The 20,558-nt window shown below is 49.5% G+C and overlaps 1 protein-coding gene across 1 annotated transcript in view; it reads left to right on the forward strand.

Moving 5' to 3' along the window:
* Positions 1-23: 23 nt before the first annotated feature.
* tspan2b (tetraspanin 2b) overlaps positions 24-20,558 on the forward strand; it is a 27,972-nt gene continuing 7,437 nt past the window's right edge. Inside the window, exons 1-2 of the mRNA XM_056301720.1 lie at positions 24-167; positions 16,891-16,993. Of these exons, the coding sequence (XP_056157695.1) occupies positions 99-167; positions 16,891-16,993 (172 nt within the window). The 5' untranslated portion in view covers positions 24-98. The remainder of the gene's footprint in view (positions 168-16,890; positions 16,994-20,558) is intronic.

Raw genomic sequence — 20,558 nt, forward strand, 5'->3', positions numbered from 1 at the left:
TGCGAGGGGAGCGGGACGTTAAAGAATCCGCAGGCGACGCGCGGACTTGGCGGAGCTCGTGGTCGGAGGAGAACAGCGGTCCGGAACCTCCCGCAGACATGGGGAAAGTGGAGGGCGGAATGAAATGCGTGAAATACCTTTTGTTCGTGTTCAACTTCATCTTCTGGGTAAGTGCACGTCCGGGTCCGAACCACGCCGAGGTGTTATGATGGAGGTGACGGTGCCGGTGGAATAATGCGCAAAAAGCCCGCGGGATCGCAGCAAGTGCACGCTGTGCGTGTGCGCGTTTATCCTCCGAACCTTCGCCCAGGTGTCGCGCACACTGTATTCTAGAAGTAACAACGAAATGGTTTCGTCATTCATTCTCCTATACGGCTTTATTTCCCCGTCCCGCCGGTGCTCTCTCCACACCACCCCCCCACCCCCCACCCCCACCCCTCACCCTCTCGCTCTCTCTCCTCGCGCCGCGGAAAGAGCGACAGCCGGAGGTTTACTTTTGGCCCGCCGGCCTCATATCAGATTTTCCACAGAGGAAAATCCGCCCCTTTTCCCCGGCGAAGCGTGTTTTTAAAAGGAAGGCTGACAGAGGCGGGCGGAGGGGGGGGGGCGCACACCGACTCGGCACTTGGTTTCCTAAAGCCCCATGGCTCCATGTAAAGATGATAAATTAAAGTTAGGCGACTTTGCCTTATCACGCCTGTTATTTCCTGACCGTTTTTTCCTACTCCGGTATGTCCCGGACTTCCATGGACAGGATTATTAGATGACATTATTCCAGCAGGGATGTGCCGCGCAGCGCAGCCCGCATGTGGGAAACATTTGAATGGCACTCAAGAGTCATGTCAGGTGGATCTGAAAGGTGTTTGTGTGTGTGTGAGAGAGAGAGAGAGAGAGAGAGAGAGAGAGAGAGAGAGAGAGAGAGAGAGAGAGAGAGAGAGAGAGAGAGAGAGAGAGAGAGAGAGAGAGAGAGAGAGAGAGAGAGAGAGAGAGAGAGAGAGAGAGAGAGAAAGAGTTCCAACATAGCATCTGTGGAGTGGATCTGGCTCCCGGCTTGGTGTGAATGGGTCCATTGTGACATCGGGGACATTGTCATAACTTCAGTCTGCTCCCCCTGACTAGCCGGCGAAATCCCTCCCCAGATAGCATCCGGACGTGGGCCACTTCAGGCAATGATGCGGCACTGATGGCCTTCTCCTGGCCTTGGCAAAATGGATGTGAGCCTGAAGTGGCCCACATGTATAATAGCAAATATGGCCCAAATCTGCCAAATCAAATTTGGGCCTTTTCTGGCAAAGATGCAGTATCTGGGCAACATGTAATCTGGATGTGACCCTGAAGTGACCCGTGTGGTAAATGGTGAATATGGCCCAAATATCACAAAACAAATATGGGCCACCTTTGGCAAATATGTGGCACATACAGCATTGCTATGGCTTGGTTCTGGCCTAGATCTGGCAAACAGGAGCGGATCGCCCAAGAGCCATCATGGGCCGGATGAACGTGCCGGGTGTGGGACGGGTCCGGGCTACAGCAATTTTGCTATCTGGGTCGGAATTCCTGAAAAGGGGAAGCAGGGCTTCACTCAGGCTGTGTTCAGCTGGGGAGGGGAACTGTTGACCTGGACTCGGGATGTTGTTGAGCGGTGGAAAGAACACTTTGAGGAGCTCCTGAACCCGACTAACACGTCCTCGGTGGAGGAGGTAGAGTCAGAAGACTCAGGGGAAGCCCCACCCATATCCCTGGCAGAGGTCTCTGAAGCAGTTAAAAAGCTCCTCGGTGGTAAGGCGCCGGGTGTGGATGAGATTCGCCCTGAGATGCTGAAGGCTCTGGACATTGTTGGGCTGTCTATGTTGACACGCCTCTTCAGCGTCGCGTGGAGGTCGGAGACAGTACCTGTGGAGTGGCAGACTGGGGTGGTGGTTCCCATATTCAAAAAGGGGGACCGGAGGGTTGCACCAATTATCGGGGCATCACATTGCTCAGCCTCCCTGGGAAAGTCTAATCTATGGTGCTCAAAAGGAGGCTCCGACCAATTGTCGAACCTCAGATCCAGGAGGAACAATGCGGATTCCGTCCTGGCCGTGGAACAACGGACCAACTCTTTACCCTTGCGGAAGTGCTGAGGGGGGCCATGGGAGTTTGACCAGCCAGTCTACATGTGTTTTGTGTACTTGGAGAAGGCGTACGACCGTGTACCCCCGGGGCAGTTGCTACAAGCCATCCGGTCCTTGTATAACCAAAGTGAGAGCTGTGTCCACATTCTTGGCACAAAGTCAAACACGTTTTCGGTGGGTGTCGGACTCCACCAAGGTTGTCCCTTGTCTCCGATTCTGTTTGTGGTATTCATGGACAGGATCTCAACGTGCAGCCAAGGTGAGGGGTGTGTCCGTTCTGGGAACCTCAGAATTGCATCTCTGCTCTTCACAGATGATGTGGTTTTGTTGGCTTCATCAGAATGCGACCTCCGGCGCGCGCTGGGGTGGTTTGCAGCTGAGTGTGAAATGGCCGGGATGAGAGTCAGCACCTCCAAGTCTGAGGCCATGGTTCTCTACCCGAAAATGGTGGATTCCTCTAAGGGTTGGGGATGAGTTGTTGCCCCAAGTGAAGGAGTTCAAGTATCTCGGGGTCTTGTTCACAAGTGAGGGTAGGATGGAGCGGGAGATTGACAGACGGATTGGTGCAGCAACAGCAGTAATGCGGACGTTGTACCGGACCGTTGTGGTGAAGAAGGAGCTGAGCCGGAAGGCAAAGCTCTCAATTTCCCAGTCAATCTTCGTCCCAACCCTCACCTATGGTCATGACCTTTGGGTAGTGACCGAAAGGGTGAGATCAAGGATACAAGCGGCTGAAATGAGTTTCCTCCGTAGGGTGTCTGGGCTCAGCCTTAGAGATAGGGTGAGGAGCTTGGACATCCGGAGGGAGCTTGGAATAGAGCCGCTGCTCCTTCGCATCGAAAGGAGCCAGTTGAGATGGTTCGGCCATCTGATTAGGGTGCCTCCTGGGCGCCTTCCTTTGGAGGTTTACCGGGCACGGCCAACTGGGAGGAGACCCCGGGGTAGACCCAGAACTCGCTGGAGGGACTACATGTCCAATCTGGCCTGGGGACGCCTTGGGATCCCCCAGGAGGAGCTGGAGGGCGTTGCTGGGGAGAGGGACGTCTGGAGTGCCCTACTTAGCTTGCTGCCACCGCGACCCGACCCCGGAAAAGCAGCTGAAGATGAGATGAGATGAGATGAGATGAGATGAGATGAGATGAGATGAGATGAGATGAGATGAGATGAGATGGGTCGGAGTTCCCATAGCATTCCCAATGCTAAGGTAGCATGACAGCAATGCAAGAGCATTGCTGTCATGCTACCTTAGCATTGGCAAAACGTCCAAGGCCAGATGTGTCTGTTTACGAGACTCCCTGGATGCACAGAGACGCAAAGACGAAAGCGGAAGATAGAAGCCAAGAAAGGGTTGTGGCAGATGAGTGTTTGCCTGATGGAGAGAGAGATTGTTTGGTGTTTAGATGGAAGAGAGATAAACCGAGACAACGGTAAGCGAGATCGTCGAGAAAAAGGTCAGTGGGAGATTGAGATGGAAATCCCAGTGTGTGTGTGTGTGTGTGTGTGTGTGTGTGCGTGCGTGCGTGCGTGCGTGAGTGCGTGCATGTGGTAATGCAAAAGAGAGACAGTTGGCATAAATGTGACCTAGATAAAGATAAAGCCAGAAAATAGATCAGTATGGACAGAGGGGTTATTGGGTTACTGGGTGGTGTGTGTGACGTTGTGACGTTCTGGATGTGTTTTTTGTGGACGTGTCTCGTGCGCAGCTAGCGGCACCACAACAATGCTAACCCCACAACACACCCGACAACACACCTTTTGAGGTCACGGGTAAACAAACAAACACAAAAAACGGCCACAGGGTTCGAGTGGAGTCCCCGAGCTTTCCCCGTCATCTGATCCCGTTGCTCTCTCTCAATCAACACTGAACACTGATCTCCTTCCATCTCTTCGACCCCTCCCCCTACAATCGCTACATCTTGTGCGCGCGCACACGCGTGCGCGCACGCGCGCGCACACACGCAGAATCCCCTTAAGCTGACGCAGACGGGCCCTCGTTTGAGCTGGCCCTATGCCTTGAACTGCTTCAAACTGTCGCACATAATTTAACACAAACACACACACACACTAGCAAAGCACACACACAAATACACGCACACAAACACACACACTAAGGGAGAGCAACAATATTAAATCATGAGTCTGTGTGAGTACGCCGCGAGTCCAGCTCAGCATGTCGCTGCCATGTTGCTCGTGATAAAGATGCCACACGGATCATGATATGAGTCATGACCTGTCATAACCCATCATGGCCAGGTCACAGGTCATGACATGTACAAGTATCAGTAGACAAGATTAGAGAAGCAGAGAGGCATAAAAGAGATTAAATGCCAAAGAACAGATGCTGGGAAGAGGTTTGATAAAGTGGTTTCTACGTGTCTGAATTTGAATCGTTTGGACGTTTGCCTGCAGGAAACTTGAAGCTTTTCTAACGCGGGGCTTCAAATAAATGCATTTTGTCATACATATTCTTTGGATTATTGCAGTTTTCAGGATTTAAGAGGCGATTGAGCCTTAGTAGAATCCTAATACCAAATTGCAATATTAACAATATCGTGATATCGAATCGATATTAAACATTGTAATATTGAGCATGTACCGGCCAATTACCTGCCATGTACCTACACTAGTTTCTTTTCCATACAATCTGAATAAGATGTGTGTTAGAGCCTGATTATAAAATGAAAGGTGATGTATGGTTAGTAGGCTACATGCTAGAATCCCACCAAAACACACACATCTGTGTTATTAATGGACATGGCGTACCTCAGGGTTTATACGCTGCCTCCCAACTCTTTGTCAACCCGTCGCAATGCACTCAAGACTCCTGTTTGGCTCCGATATTTGACATGTACTTAATATAAACCAGACCAGGCTTCTGTTTACATAACACTCACAACCGTGAACACAAACAGCTCATATCACCACCTCAGCACCATGCTAATGTGCTACGTGTCGTCCAGACTCTCGCTCAGCTAATGCCCAGTTTAGTCCTAAGAGGGATTTTCTGTGCCATGGCAGTCTACGGAGCAGAGTTCATCTCGCATATGACAGAATAGCACTATATTTATTACTCTGTGTTATTAAGGTGATATTTCATGAGAGTAAAGAGAATAGGAGGAAAAGGAGCAGAGGTGTAGAAAACGGAAGCTAAGGGGGTTGTGTGTAGACAAATGAGCCGTATGTTTTGTGCTTAAATTATATTAGAAACAATAATAATAAGACACAATTGTCCATGTCTGCGGGTGGGAAGCCGGATGTGGGTATGTGTGCTGGTCGCTGCACTAACGCCCCCCCCCCGCACCTGTTCGGGGGGGGAGGGGGAACTGGGGGGGGGGGAATAGCGTGATCCTCCCACGCGCTACGTCCCCCTGGTCAAACTCCTCACTGCCAGGTGAAAAGAAGCGGCTGGTGACTCCACATGTATGGGAGGAGGCATGTGGTAGGTTGGTATTGTTGTAGTTAGGCCCTACTCTTCAACAGTCTGGCATAGTGGTTGTCGGTACAGAGCATTACCTCACCAGGTAGCTAGCAGGGTGGCGTAACATGGTCCATGTATTCTAAGTGGGCGGCTGCAAAAAATACCCAGATTATCCTTTAATTCTACTTTCCAGCGAATATTGACATAAAAACTTAACATATTGCGGACGTCCAAGTAGCGTAGCGGTCTATTCTGTTGCCCTACCAACACGGGGATCGCTGGTTCGAATCCCCGTGTTACCCCTGGCTTGGTCGGGCGTCCCTACAGACACAATTGGACCGTGTCTGCGTGTGGGGAGCCGAATGTGGGTATGTGTCCTGCTCGCTGCACTAGCGCCTCCTCTGGTCGGTCGGGGCGTCTGTTCGGGGTGGGGAGGGGGGAATAGCGTGATCCTCCCTCGCGCTACGTCCCCCTGGTGAAACTCCTCACTGTCAGGTGAAACGAAGTGGCTGGCGACTCCACGTGTATTGGAGGAGGCATGTGGTAGTCTGCAGCCCTCCCCGGGTCGGCAGAGGGGGTGGAGCAGCGACCGGGGCGGCTCGGAAGAGTGGGGTAATTGGCCAAGTACAACTGACGAGAAAAGGTGGGGGTGGGGGTGGGGAGAAGCCAAACAAAACTTCACATATTGTAAATAGTGTTAATGGCAGTAAACCGCAAACACACTGTCTGAACAAGTCTGACAGCGTCAAAATCTCAGGGAAATATCTTACCATCTTATTTCCAGGATCATTTACACATCAGCGTCTGACTATGTAAGATTATTCATCATGACTTAAGAACGTTCATCTTGACTTACGTAACTTGGTTGTTGACTCTTAAAAAGAGCATTTTTAGAAGTAAACTAAGCAAAGCTCTTCACAGAGAACTGCTTTAAATGGTTTTGTGTAATAACTATGATTAAACCGAACCGTCTCCTTTCATTGGAAATCTCTTAACAGGTTTTATACTGTAGCGAATTCGGGGGACAAGGCAACCACAGGAACTGCCGCGGCCGGGACGCGAACCCGTATCGCCCGCACCGCAGGAAGCATCGCTAACCGCTCGACTAAAGGGTCAGACCCGCCAGCCAGCGGCCAGCGTGTCTACTAATCCATGCACGTTACAATACGTTTGTCCCTAAAGACTCCATCACTGCCCTGAAAATACGTCTCTCCTCGATTGTAAACTTTATACCCGATTTAAACATCAACTTAAAATCCACTCATATTTTGGGATGTTTTAAAGACCCCTTTTTTTCCTTTGCTTTGGCATTCTCGCCGGGCACGACGCAATGAAGGCCTTCGGCTGGACTCGAGCTAGGGTCGTTGAGGTCATGTGGCCATTCGTTCTGCTTCAGGCGAGACAGGATCTCTCGGAATCGACGCAATTTATCTCGTTTCAAGGATCCAGATGTTGTTCTAAGAAATCTCACCGAGTAAAAACATCTCACTGCAGTGACGGCTTATTTTGCTTCTTCGGGGATTTTCCTGCTCGGATGTGCAAAATGTTGCCTCAGTTCTGATTTTTTGCAATGTAATGCTTTTCTGTACCAGAGAGCTCCCCCCCCTCCCTCATTTTCCTTCAATGCATGTCTGGAGAAGGGCACAATGGGATCTGCCCCACCCGTAATTATTTCGCTGCCATTATTTCCCATTCACCCTGTCGTAAATTTCACACTCAGCAAGCCTCTTCTCCCGTTCCCCTCGAGTCCCGAGAGAGAGAAGAACGAGCATAAATCACCAACCAATTACCGGCGTATTCAAACATCCAGGCTACACGTTTTACTCCAGCACACCAGGCCTTATTTATTCATTTATCTGTCTTTCCAATTTATTTAATGAAATAGCTTCGTCTAATCCAGAATGTAGTGGTCGTCCAGACTCCTGTGGTTTGTGGACCTGTGTGAGGCCAGTCTCCTGGACAATGGAATAATCCCTCTCTCCTCATGGAAACTCCCCTCGCAAAAAAAACCCCATTTTAACAACACCATTAACAAGTACGCCTTGCATTGTAAAAAACAGCCTCAGCAAAAGCAGGAGCCCAGAGGTTTCCATCCTCATCCGCAAATAGCCAGACGTATAAACTGACCTCACAGCCGTTAGAGAGAGAGAGAGAGAGAGAGAGAGAGAGAGAGAGAGAGAGAGAGAGAGAGAGAGAGAGAGAGAGAGAGAGAGAGAGAGAGAGAGAGAGAGAGAGAGAGAGAGAGAGAGAGAGAGAGAGAGAGAGCGAGCGAGCGAGAGCGAGAGCGAGAGCGAGAGACAGACAGAGAGCGAGACAGAGAGAGAGAGTGGGAGAGAGAGAGAGAGGGCGAGAGAGAGAGAGAGAGCGAGAGCGAGAGCGAGACAGAGACAGAGAGAGAGAGTGGGAGAGAGAGAGAGAGGGCGAGAGAGCGAGCAAGAGAGAGCAAGAGAGGGGGAGAGAGACAGGGAGACAGAGAGCGAGAGAGACAGAGAGAAAGACACAGAGAGCGAGAGACAGAGAGAGAGCGAGACAGAGAGAAAGACACAGAGAGCGAGAGACTGAGAGAGAGCGAGAGAGACAGACAGACAGAGAGCGAGAGACAGAGAGAAAGACACAGAGAGCGAGAGACAGAGAGAGAGCAAGAGAGACAGACAGACAGAGAGCGAGAGAGAGAGAGTGGGAGAGAGAGAGAGGGCGAGAGAGCGAGCAAGAGAGAGCAAGAGAGCGGGAGCGAGAGAGACAGAGAGAAAGACACAGAGAGCGAGATACAGAGAGAGAGCGAGAGAGACAGACAGACAGAGAGCGAGAGAGAGAGACAGAGAGAGAGAGGGCGAGCAATAGAGAGCAAGAGAGGGGGGGAGAGACAGGGAGACAGAGAGCGGGAGCAAGCGAAAGAGAAACAGAGAGAAAGAGACACAGAGAGCGAGAGACAGAGAGAGAGCGAGAGAGAGAGACAGATGGAGACAGAGAGAGAGAGTGAGACACAGATGGAGACAGAGAGAGAAAGCGAAACACAGATGGAGACAGACAGAGAGAGACAGATGGAGACAGATGGAGACAAAGACAGAGTAAGACACAGATGGAGACAAAGAGAGAGTAAGACACAGATGGAGACAGAGAGAGAGACAGATGGAGACAGAGAGAGAGACAGATGGAGACAGAGAGAGAGAGTAAGACACAGATGGAGACAGACAGAGAGACAGATGGAGACAGAGAGATGACACACAGAGACACAGATGAAAGGTGAAATGTGCTGCCGTCGTCTCCATTAGCATGTTGAAGGCAAACACACCAGACTGTTTAGTTTGTGACCAAAACAAGATGCCACACTAGCAGTGTGAGAACCAGACGAACCTGCGAGCTCACATTTTAATTTGCTCTGGCACTCACGTCTGGCCACCCACCCGTTCAGGCAGATTTCCAGCCGACCTGCTCCGGGTCGGACCAGTCAGAACCGTTTATCTGATATGGGGTGGGTTTGATACGATGACGTGCAGAGGAGCGCCGCTGAGGCCTTTTCATAAACAATCGAGATGGCTGCCGCTGATGGGTCTGTTGACTCCGCTATCGCGACAGCGTGAAAGGAACCGGGCGGTGTACTTTCTCCAACAGGAGAAAAACAACTGCATTTGAAGCTTCTGCTGATAAGAAAGACGTGTTTGCCGCACTTCTGTCAGGATTTGGTGGAAGTTTAAGCGCTACGTCACACGTGTCGTTGCTCTGATTGGTTGTAGGTCTACCCAACTGTGTCCAGGGGCCTTCTGGTCTGCACCCGTTGATAACGCCCCCTTGGAAACCGAAAATGACTAGCCTAGACCAGACTAACTGGCATCTGGGAACTGGTCCGGCGATGTCAGGCTAATGCCACACTGGTCTGGCATGGAAAAAAGAAGAAGAAGAAATTAGGTCCCTCTCTAATGACTTGGGTCTCCTCTCCCCCCCCCCTCCTCCATCCTTCTTTCAGTCTCTCCCTCCCTCTCTCATTGTGTCTCTCCGTCCCCCTCCTATTGTGCACCCAAGTGCAGTCATTGGGAGACAAGTGGGCCTTTGTCCTGCGAGGGGAGTGGGTGGGGGTTGGACAAATGAGGTTGGGGGTGGATGTGGGGTGCAGCGGGAGGGCGAGGAGAGGGGGCAGATTAGGAGGGGGTGATAGAATTAGGAGGGAGATAAAGCAGAGGAGTAGGGTAAAAAAAGGAGGAGGAGGAGGAGGAGGGGGGGGTCTGGTGTCAGCAGGGTAATGTTGTTAGGGCTGTTAGGAGAGAGGGTGGGAGTGGGGGGGTAATAAGGGGGTTAATGAGGACCTTTCTGACAACCAGCGTCCATGGTGCCGCCACGCTAGCGACACACCTAGCGCGTCAGTCGGTGTATCTGAGATGACTGCCGCTTATCCTGAGCTGTGCAGACGTGGCCGTGCTGCAAAGCCAACTTCATAACGCTCAGCAACGCCAATTAGGGTTGGCTAAGGTACAAAACGGCTCTAAAAGCTCTATTCAGCCGTTATACAACCACCTGCTCAGACCACAAACTCGCACACGTGACCCCCAGCTCGAGCTGAGCCGTGTATTGTTTCAGCGTCGACATCACAATGTACACACATACAATGGTCACGTGAAATAAACATCCACCGCTTGGTAGAAAATGAACACTAGCGAGGTCATGTAGAGGCTTGCAGTCCCATTTATCATATTTATTCCAAAGCCAATCAGGGAAGGGGGGGGGGTTGTGTGTAGCGGCCGTCTATTTTATTGTGTACTTTTGGTCATTTAAAAGAAGTTTGCAGTTCGAAAGATTTGTATTGTTGCAACGAAACGTTAAGTTGGTCTGTTCCGTCACGTTAACACCTCGGAGCGGTACTGCGGCTCTCCGAGTGCTGCGTTGTTTGGAGGAGGACGGCGGTGTCCTGACTCTTCACCGGACGCCACCCGTCACACACTCACGCGCCACGTCTCTCGCGCGACGCTGAGGAGGGCGCGTGGTTAATTACTGTGCTGATGACGGACTAATCTGCACGGATAAACTGCATCAGCAATGGCGTCACTCTCCGCCCACAACCACCCAAATCATCGATAATGTAAACTAGTAATAAGACCCGTTAGCCCCTAGCTAAGGGGTCTGACCCTTTAGCCGAGCGGTTAGTGACGTCGCCTTGTGGTGCAGTACACTCCCTATCGAATCCCGCACCGGGCAAGAAAACAACCGGTTACATTGGCGGCAGCGGTGGGATCCGGAAGTGTGCAGATCCTCAGAAGTCTCTTCGGAGCGCGGGAAGAACAAAGCGCGAGGGCGCGCTTCCGGGGAGGGTGACGACTGTAAACTACTAATAAGACACGTTAGCTGTTGTGACTTCTCTTATGTACACTATTGTAGTGTTACTATTCGTGGGTTACTAACTTAATCACTAATATATATAAGTACACGGAGACGAGGATGCGGCACAAGTCTGATCTTTACTGACGGAGACATCACACACTACTAGGCTCGACCAGTGTATTACAGAACTCAGTAGTGGTGACAGTCCAACAAAATCGAGCACCGAGTGCTCGATCCAGTACACCACATTAGCCCCCAGCCAACGGGTCTGACCCTTTAGCCGAGCGGTTAGTGACGTCACCTTGTGGTGCAGAACACCCCGTATCGATTCCCGCACCGAGCAAGAAAATAACCGGTTACAAAATAGTGACCAGGTCTTTCCACGGGTGGCTGCTGAAGCTAAAAGCTGCACATGTCTGAAGAAATTATTTAGCTGGTTTCTCTTTCAAGTGTCTGTGCCTGTCTCAGAGACCGTTGCACTGAGGTGTTTATTCTGTTTTTGTAACAAATTCGTGGTTACCGAGTTCATTCGGCCGTTTAAAATGTAATAAATAAGTGGTTAAAAGGGGTAACATTGATGAAAAATGTATCTGAAATATACCACGATACATTAATGTTTAGTTAAAAAAAATAGTACCCTTTATGCAAAGGTTTATTTGAAATTCCAACATAACGGGTCACGTGACCAGGGTTTGGTTAAGGGCGCAGCTGTTGCATTGTGGGTCAGAACCAACATGGATGCGGAGGAACCACTTCTCTCTGCATGCGGTTCAAGAGGTACCCGGTAATTGCCCTTCATTTGTTTTGTGCTCGTGTATAATGTTTGATGATGTGGGTTTACATGGACAGTGTGATATGTTGTCCGCAATTTTACTGGATTGCATCGCATTTCTGTCGCGCTAACCTTCGGGCCCGTCAATCAACGGACACTAGCGCGAGAGACTTTAAACGGAATGACAGATGTATATTTTAAACGTTATGTCTTATTTTCTTGGAGTTTTCATGGTGTCTGCTGACGATCTACTCATATATTTTCGGAATGTGTGTGTGTGGTGTTAGTGTGTGTGTGTGTGTGTGTGTGTGTGTGTGTGTTAGTGTTGATAGCGGGACCGAAAACTAAAGCACTTATGATCCTAATTCTTTTTGGAGGTGGTAGGTATTGTTCCAGAGAGGACCAGAAAAATAGCAGAAAATCAAAATAATTATGCATAATTGTGCATAATTATGCAAAATATGCATTTTTCTAAAAATGGCTAAAAACCCCTTTTCTCGGCATTTCAGATGATTCTGAGCATTTGGGGGGGGGGGAGTTGGAGTGGGGGGGGCGGTTAGCTGGCAGGATGAAGAGGAGGGAGATTTAGACGGGTGGAGAACCAAACCGCTCCATTGTAGCGGGGTTCTTCTAGTATATATATATATATATATATATATATAATCTTCAAAAGGCGTCTGTATGGTGCGTGGCCATTGTTTCATCGGACCAGTGTGTAGCCACAGTGTCTGTTCTTAATTTCTTCAGTTTTGGTGGGTTTGGCATCATCTGATGGTCACAACAGGTTTGTTTTCATATCAGAGATCCTTTCACAGCAAACGCGATCCTGCACAGAAAGCGGTCCACCTGCAGGTGGTGGTTGCAGATTTTGGCGTAACACCGGCAGGACAATCCATCACGACGACGGATTCACGTGTCACCTGGCACGATGATACTGACCGACGCATCAGTCCATATCAAACGTCCAAAGTTGGGCTGTGCGACATCTAAACAATGGATAATGTTCTACTTTGTAGTTTACCGCCTGTTGCTAGCTCCTTGACATGCAAGCTGCTCCTCCTTCTTCCTCTTTTGTGGCCGACTACTCATTACCGGTGCATACATCGTTATGATACTTGACCCCACTGGCACCAATGAACAATATAGAGAAGGAATTATAGAGCACTAATACACTGAATGGCTGTAACTGCAAAAGGCATCGAATACTTCACGTACAGTACAAAAATGTACAGATTACACCTTAAATATCCCAATACGTATCGAAGCAACAAAAATGTTGCAATGTTATTCCAATGTCGTTCAGCCTCAACCCACGTCTCATCTCTTAACATTTCAAATAGAAATACCAGCGTTAACCGGATCCAGAACGGTCCGGTCCGGTCCGGCCAGGCCTCAGACCACCATGCTTTATAACTCTGGACTGTTTTAACGTGGCAACCACACGTCTTCAGCCGTCCCATACATCATGATCCCTGATAGTCCATAAATCCTCAGCTTGGGAGGACGCCCACATTACTGCTGCAGACCTGCACCGTGAAATCTAAGTTCAGAACTTGAAAAGCGAGAAAGAAAGAAGTGATGGAAGTCGATCTGGAGAACAGACAGGAGGCTGGGTGGAGTCTGAGAAAGCAGAAAGGTCAAGATGAAGAATAAAGAAAAACCCCCAAGTTTACGGTGTGTGTGTGTGTGTGTGTGAGAGACCAAAGTATGTGGCTCGCAGACCGGCCTCTTGCAGCCATCTGAAGACCCACAAGTAGACAACCCTGAGGAGAGGACAGTCATACTGAGTGACCGTCGGTGGTTTGTGTGTGTGGGGGGGGGGTTGTTTTTCTGGCAAGGTTCTTTTAATGGCCTTTGTTCTTTTATTGCGCTCGAACAAACAGACACACAATCAGCCGGCCACCTAAATTACACAGGGACCGTATGACGAATGCTGTGGTAAATACTCCCCGCTCAGACAAGCCGTTTTATTTTCCACAGGCAGCATAAGCAGGGTGTTGTTTCTAAAGCTCGGCCTGAAGCGGTTTTTGGGCGGATTATCCTCACGAGGACGGCTGTGATCTTTAAAAGCCGCTGCAGACCACAGACCTGCTCAATGTGTCTCACGTCTCCAACATGGAAACTGCAACAAAGTGCTAAGATTCGGTTTGAGAATCGCAGCATCTCGTTTTAGTCCAAGTTCACCTGTGAAACAGTTCACCTGGAAAACAGAGTTCACCTGGAAAACAGAGTTCTCTTGGGAAACAGAGTTCACCTGGGAAACAGTTCACCTGGGAAACAAAGTTCACCTGGGAAACAGTTCACCTGGGAAACAGAGTTCACCTGGGAAACAGTTCTCCTGGGAAACAGAGTTCACCTGGGAAACAGTTCTCCTGGGAAACAGTTCACCTGGGAAACAGAGTTCTCCTGGGAAACAGAGTTCACCTGGGAAACAGAGTTCACCTGGGAAACAGAGTTCTCCTGGGAAACAGTTCACCTAGGAAACAGAGTTCTCCTGGGAAACAGAGTTCACCTGGGAAACAGAGTTCACCTGGGAAACAGAGTTCTCCTGGAAACAGTTCACCTGGGAAACAAAGTTCACCTGGGAAACAGTGTTCACCTGGGAAACAGTTCACCTGGGAAACAAAGTTCACCTGGGAAACAAAGTTCACCTGGGAAACAGAGTTCTCCTGGGAAACAGAGTTCTCCTGGGAAACAGTTCACCTGGGAAACAGAGTTCACCTGGGAAACAGAGTTCTCCTGGGAAACAGAGTTCACCTGGGAAACAAAGTTCACCTGGAAACAGAGTTCACCTGGAAACAGAGTTCTCCTGGGAAACAGAGTTCACCTGGGAAACAGAGTTCACCTGGGAAACAAAGTTCACCTGGGAAACAGAGTTCTCCTGGGAAACAGAGTTCTCCTGGGAAACAGTTCACCTGGGAAACAGTTCACCTGGGAAACAAAGTTCACCTGGGAAACAGAGTTCTCCTGGGAAACAGAGTTCTCCTGGGAAACAGTTCACCTGGGAAACAAAGTTCACCTGGGAAACAAAGTTCTCCTGGAAACAGTTCACCTGGGAAACAGAGTTCACCTGGGAAACAGAGTTCTCCTGGGAAACAGAGTTCACCTGGGAAACAGAGTTCTCCTGGAAACAGTTCACCTGGGAAACAAGTTCACCTGGAAACAAAGTTCTCCTGGGAAACAGTTCACCTGGGAAACAAAGTTCACCTGGGAAACAGAGTTCTCCTGGGAAACAGAGTTCACCTGGGAAACAGTGTTCACCTGGGAAACAGTTCACCTGGGAAACAAAGTTCACCTGGGAAACAAAGTTCACCTGGGAAACAGAGTTCTCCTGGGAAACAGAGTTCTCCTGGGAAACAGTTCACCTGGGAAACAAAGTTCACCTGGAAACAGAGTTCTCCTGGGAAACAGAGTTCTCCTGGGAAACAGTTCACCTGGGAAACAAAGTTCACCTGGGAAACAAAGTTCTCCTGGAAACAGTTCACCTGGGAAACAGAGTTCACCTGGGAAACAGAGTTCACCTGGGAAACAAAGTTCACCTGGGAAACGGAGTTCTCCTGGGAAACAAAGTTCACCTGGGAAACAGAGTTCTCCTGGAAACAGAGTTCACCTGGGAAACAAAGTTCAGCTGGGAAACAGAGTCCTCCTGGGAAACAGGTCTTTATATGGCAGAGCTGAAAAATGAGACATGAAATGAAATGACTGTTTCTGTTCACAGACCCACAACCCCACAAGAAGTGTGGTGGATTCATGCACATGTATTTATTGGCGGTTCTTCTGAGGAAGGAAATATGGCCAACACACAACAACAAACCACATAACAACACAAGTCAAGTCAAGTCATTTTCATTTGTATAACCCAATATCACAAATTACAAATTTGCCTCAGTGGGCTTAACAGCGACACCAAACCACTCAACACAACACCAAAACACACAAACAACACAACACTAAACCACTCAAAACTTCTCAACACAACACAACACGACACCAAACCACTCAACACAACAAACCAAACCACTCAAAACAATGCAACACAACACAATTCAACATAACACCAAGCCACACAAAACATTACAACACAACACCAAACCACTCAAGACAACACAACACCAAACCACTCGAACAACGCAACACAGCCCAATTCAGCAAAACACCAAACCGCTCAGAGCGTCTCAACACAACACAACACACCAAACCACACGACTCAGCACAACACAGCATCATGCAGTGTGTTTGTGTGCCTGCTGAAGCTGGAGGAGGACTTCCTCTCCGTGTGTGACCTCCGGGCATCTGCAGGGTTTTAATGGTTCCGGGTCGATTTGTCCCTCACACCACAGCGCTGCGGTGTAAGGGACAGAATGGTAATCTGACGTTCTGTTGTTCCTTATTCAGCCTGTTTCTGAAATGTGCTCGTGCTGTGGGTGGGTGGGAGGGGTGAAGTGGAAACTGTGTGCCGCTGGTTGTGTTATTTATGTGGGGAAAAAAAAAACACGCACATTTAGAAAGAAAGCAACAGAACAAGTTTGGCTCCGAGTGGAAACCCTCTCCGTCTGCGAAACACGAGTCTCCTCCGCCGCTCGTTTTAGATGGAAAGATCGCTGCCTCGCTGATGAAGGCCTGAAGTTGATAAAACCTCAGCGCTGTCAAGCATAAGAACGGCGCTACCATTTCATCCGCGGTGAAAACAAAGAACGGGGGCGTCCGGATGGCGTGGCGGCCTATTCCGTTGCCTACCAACACAGGGATCGCCTGTTCGAATCCCCACGTTACCTCCGGCTTTGTCGTGCGTCCTTACAGACACAATTGGCCGTGTCTGTGGGTAGGAAGTCAGATGTGGGTATGTGTCCTGCTCGCTGCACTGGCGCCTCCTCTGGTCGGTCGAAGCCGCCTGTTCAGAGGGGGGAATAGCGTGATCCTCCCACGTGCTACGTCCCCCTGGTGAAACTCCTCACTGTCAGGCGAAAAGAAGCGGCTGGTGACTCCACATGTATGGGAGGAGGCATGTGGTGGTCTGCAGCCCTCCCCGGATCGGCAGAGGGGGCGGAGCAGCAAAAAAACAAAGAAAAAATAATGGGACATGGATCGACAACTTTTAGCTCCAAGTTTTCATTTTACTGTATTATACTATAAGAATCATCCCAGTAATATTGTCCATATAATGTACCTATCGTTATCTCGGCCCTTGACTCTAACATCATGTTGTCCTTCTCTTAGTGGTCCCTGTATTTGTGTGTAGGGCGCAGTGGGTAACCGTGTCTGTTGTCTCTCCGTAGCTGATGGGATCCCTGGTGTTGGCGGTGGGCCTCTGGCTGCGCTTCGACCCGGAGACCGTTTCCCTGCTGACCGGCGACGGTGCTCCTGACACCTTCTTCATCGGTAAGAACCAGAACACGCCTCAGCCCTCCGTGGCGGCTCTGATGACCCACGTCTGTTGCTGCTGTGGCTCCAAACCCAAAGTCCAAATCGAGGAACAAAAGCAGCCGTTCCGCGGGGAAACACGGCCGCTTGTTTCTCTGTCCGGACGTTTGTTTTGGAAATGTTTTAGCACCCGACGTATGCAAAGTTGGTCTTTAATATGGAGGGGAATATTCTGCAGATGTTGGTGCAGCATCAGCAGTCATGCAGACATTGTGCTGGACCGTTGTGGTGAAGAAGGAGCTGACCCGGAAGGCAAAGCTCTCAATTTACCAGTCGGTCTTCGTTGCAACCCTCACTTATGGTCATGAGCTTTGGGTAGTGACCGAAAGGGTGAGATCACAGGTAAAGCAGCTGAAATGAGTTTCCTGCCTTGGGTGTCTGGGCTCAGCCTTAGAGATAGGGTGAGGAGCTCGGACATCCAGAGGGAGCTCAGAGTAGAGCCGCTGCTCCTTCACGTCAAAAGGAGCCAGTTGAGGTGGTTCGGGCATCTGATCAGGATGCCTCCTGGGTGCCTTCCTTTGGAGGTTTACCGGGCACGTCCAACTGGGAGGAGACCCCGGGGTAGATCCAGAACTCGCTGGAGGGACTACATGTCCAGTCTGGCCTGGGAACGCCTTGGGATCCCCCAGGAGGAGCTGGAGGGCGTTGCTGGGGAGAGGGACGTCTGGAGTGCCCCACTTAGCTTGCTGCCACCGCAACCCGACCCCGGAGAAGCGGCTGATGATGAGATGAGTATGCAGATGTGTGTTAAGTCAATCTGCCTTCCAGCTCCTGTGCTGGTGAGAAAGTATTTCCTGTGCTTCCTTCATTCTCTGGACAACATGAGCGACAGTTAGATGTGTGATACATTGAGATTCAGAGTAACTGCAGACCAACTAAACACCTTTCACCACCAAACTAAACAATCGTTCACTCCGACCAGCTCGGAAAGAGAGAGGGAGTAGGGGAGGGATGGAGGAGGGAGGAAAATGTTAGAATGAAAAGGGATGAGGTGGCGTTTCCTCTTTAACGCCCTGCTGGGAAACACTCAGTAGATTCTCTAGTATCTTGTTTGAGTGTCAAGATATTGGTCGTAAAAATTTCTTTCTCCGCTGCCACATCCGTCCAATCCAATCCATTATCCAGACCGCTTATCCTGCTCTCAGGGTCGCGGGCATGCCGGAACCTGTCCCAGCATTGCTTATTTCAAGAAAGTGTACCCGTGTCATGATTATAAAACCTGCTACGAGGGATTTTCTCTAAACAGAAAATGAAATCTTAAAAACTGTATTTGAGATAACCTTTCCTTTTTAGGGTGGAGTAGGGAAATGTTACTGGCAATATCTTACAGTAAGCATTATGAGACTTAAAGCCGAGGTCCGTAACTTTTCTCCCATAATACATGTTTATTGTTTCCATGTGTATGATGGAGTCAGGCTCCATAACACTACCAGTCACCTTCACCATGGTTGGAGACACTCTCCGTATACCACTGCTGAGATGTTTTGACTGGGTAGGGCGAACGCTGGTGCAGCAGTAAACACGTACGTGTTGGAAAAAAGACCGAGACGTGGTGCTGACGTGTCCATGACAACCAATATCACTGTACAACAGTGTTCCCATATAGTGTGATGTAGTTTGTAATACATCAGACTGTCTGTGTTAGCTCTGGTCCCAGGGTCCATTTGTACAAAGGTGGGAACTGTTTACTGCTGAGCTGAAGGCACACCAGCCACAATGGCTGCTACACCTGGTTTGTAGTCCTGCTACACCTGGTTTGTAGTCCCAGAAAATCAGAGTCAACAGGTCTGTTTCTCCCTGCCTCCTACATCCACTATACCGCAACGCTGTTCTACTGGAAGACTGACTGTCCACCACCACCACCACCGCATCACCTCCGCCTTTCACATGGAGGAAATAATGCAGAATTGTGTGGCTTGAAGTTTTAAAACAAGCTAAAATACCTTGATAAACCTTGATTAAAAACTCTTATTTTGCAGCGAGAGAGTAAGACGGGAAAGAGCACAATTGGCTACTTTCCTATGGGACCAAGTTATCCCGTGTAAGGACCCCATATCACTGCTAAGACGAAATGTCTCCACTGGCTGAAACTGTATTTCTGACCGGAAGTCGACTCACGTAATAGTTTGACTGATTGGGGGGGGGGTTAATAATGTTGACACAGATAGTGGGTGTAGATCGGTGTAGTGTTCGGGGACTCGTCGTTCTCCAGCGAGGCCTGTGGCCCATCCGGGCGCCTGCAGCCAAGCAACCGAAAGCATCCTCCCTACGCCTCCTTCGCGGCCTGAAGGTGACGCAATCCATGCGGGGAGGCTTCGGCGTGTAAACTAGCGAGAGCAGCCGACACGAGTTTGAAGGAAGCTGGTGTTACGCCTATCTCCCTCCCGTGGAAACGTGAGCCAGGGGAGTTATTTGACGAGTTCCGGCGATGTGCCATTGGGTTAATCGGGTGGGATAAAGGGGAAAAACTAGAACATAATTTAGAAAAAAATAATAATGTTGACACACACACGATGAATTTCACCACATTTAACACCATTAGTTCATTTCCCTGTGCACACATATACTGTGTGTGTGTGTGTGTGCGTGCATGCATACATGCACACATGTCTTGCGTGCGCAACTGTACACGCGTGCACGTGTGTCCGTGGGCGGCGAGTCGGCGACAAGTGGTTTGGATGACGTCTCTGTCACGCCCCCGGACAGCGGCGCTGCATATGGCCTTGACAGTGAGAGCCGTCACCCGGACCGGACCGAGCACCAGAAACCCAGCTGAGAGCTGTTCTGGTGGAGTTCACCGAGAAACACGCGGTCTCCCCCTGACACTGTGATTTAAGGCTGTCTAAACACGGAAGGCGCCTTGATAAAACCGATGATTATTATGATTATTTATCTGCTGATGATCTCAAAGGGAGAAAACGTGTTTTGCCAGTGTGGGCGTACTGGGACAGTCGGCACCCTCCCAGTTTGCCGTCAGCAGCAGGGAGAAACCCCACTGAGGAGGTCTGTGCTTTGGCCATGACTGACTTCAGTACAAGTTGAAGTATCGATGAAGAAAATGACTCAGTTCAGAGTAAACCAGTTTCTAAGGGGGGAAACTACTTGGGTAATTACTTTGTGACTAACTTTTCTTCTTTTCTTGTCTACACACTAAACATGTGACATATTCTGTAGTTGGCAGAAACCCCCGGACCAGCACGCCGGATGAACCAACCACATTTATCTCAGTTTGCCCGTGGAAATCCCCAAAAGCACCCAGTATCACCGGCGATACTGGGTGCTTTTGGTGATTTCAGGGACACTAACTACTTTTCCCACTGATATGTATTCATAATTAGTGAGAATTTACTATCTATACATTAATAAAGGTATATTTATGTTTAATTATATTGAAAATGTGTTTCATTGAAACTGAAAATGTCATTTGGGGGACATGACAAAATTAGTATATGCAACAAAAAAAAAGGTGAACATTTTTCAAAAATATATATTGTAGCAAACTCGGGGGACAAGTCAACCACAG

Source organism: Lampris incognitus, unplaced genomic scaffold (genome assembly GCF_029633865.1).
Source record: "Lampris incognitus isolate fLamInc1 unplaced genomic scaffold, fLamInc1.hap2 H_5, whole genome shotgun sequence".
Taxonomy (NCBI): domain Eukaryota; kingdom Metazoa; phylum Chordata; class Actinopteri; order Lampriformes; family Lampridae; genus Lampris; species Lampris incognitus.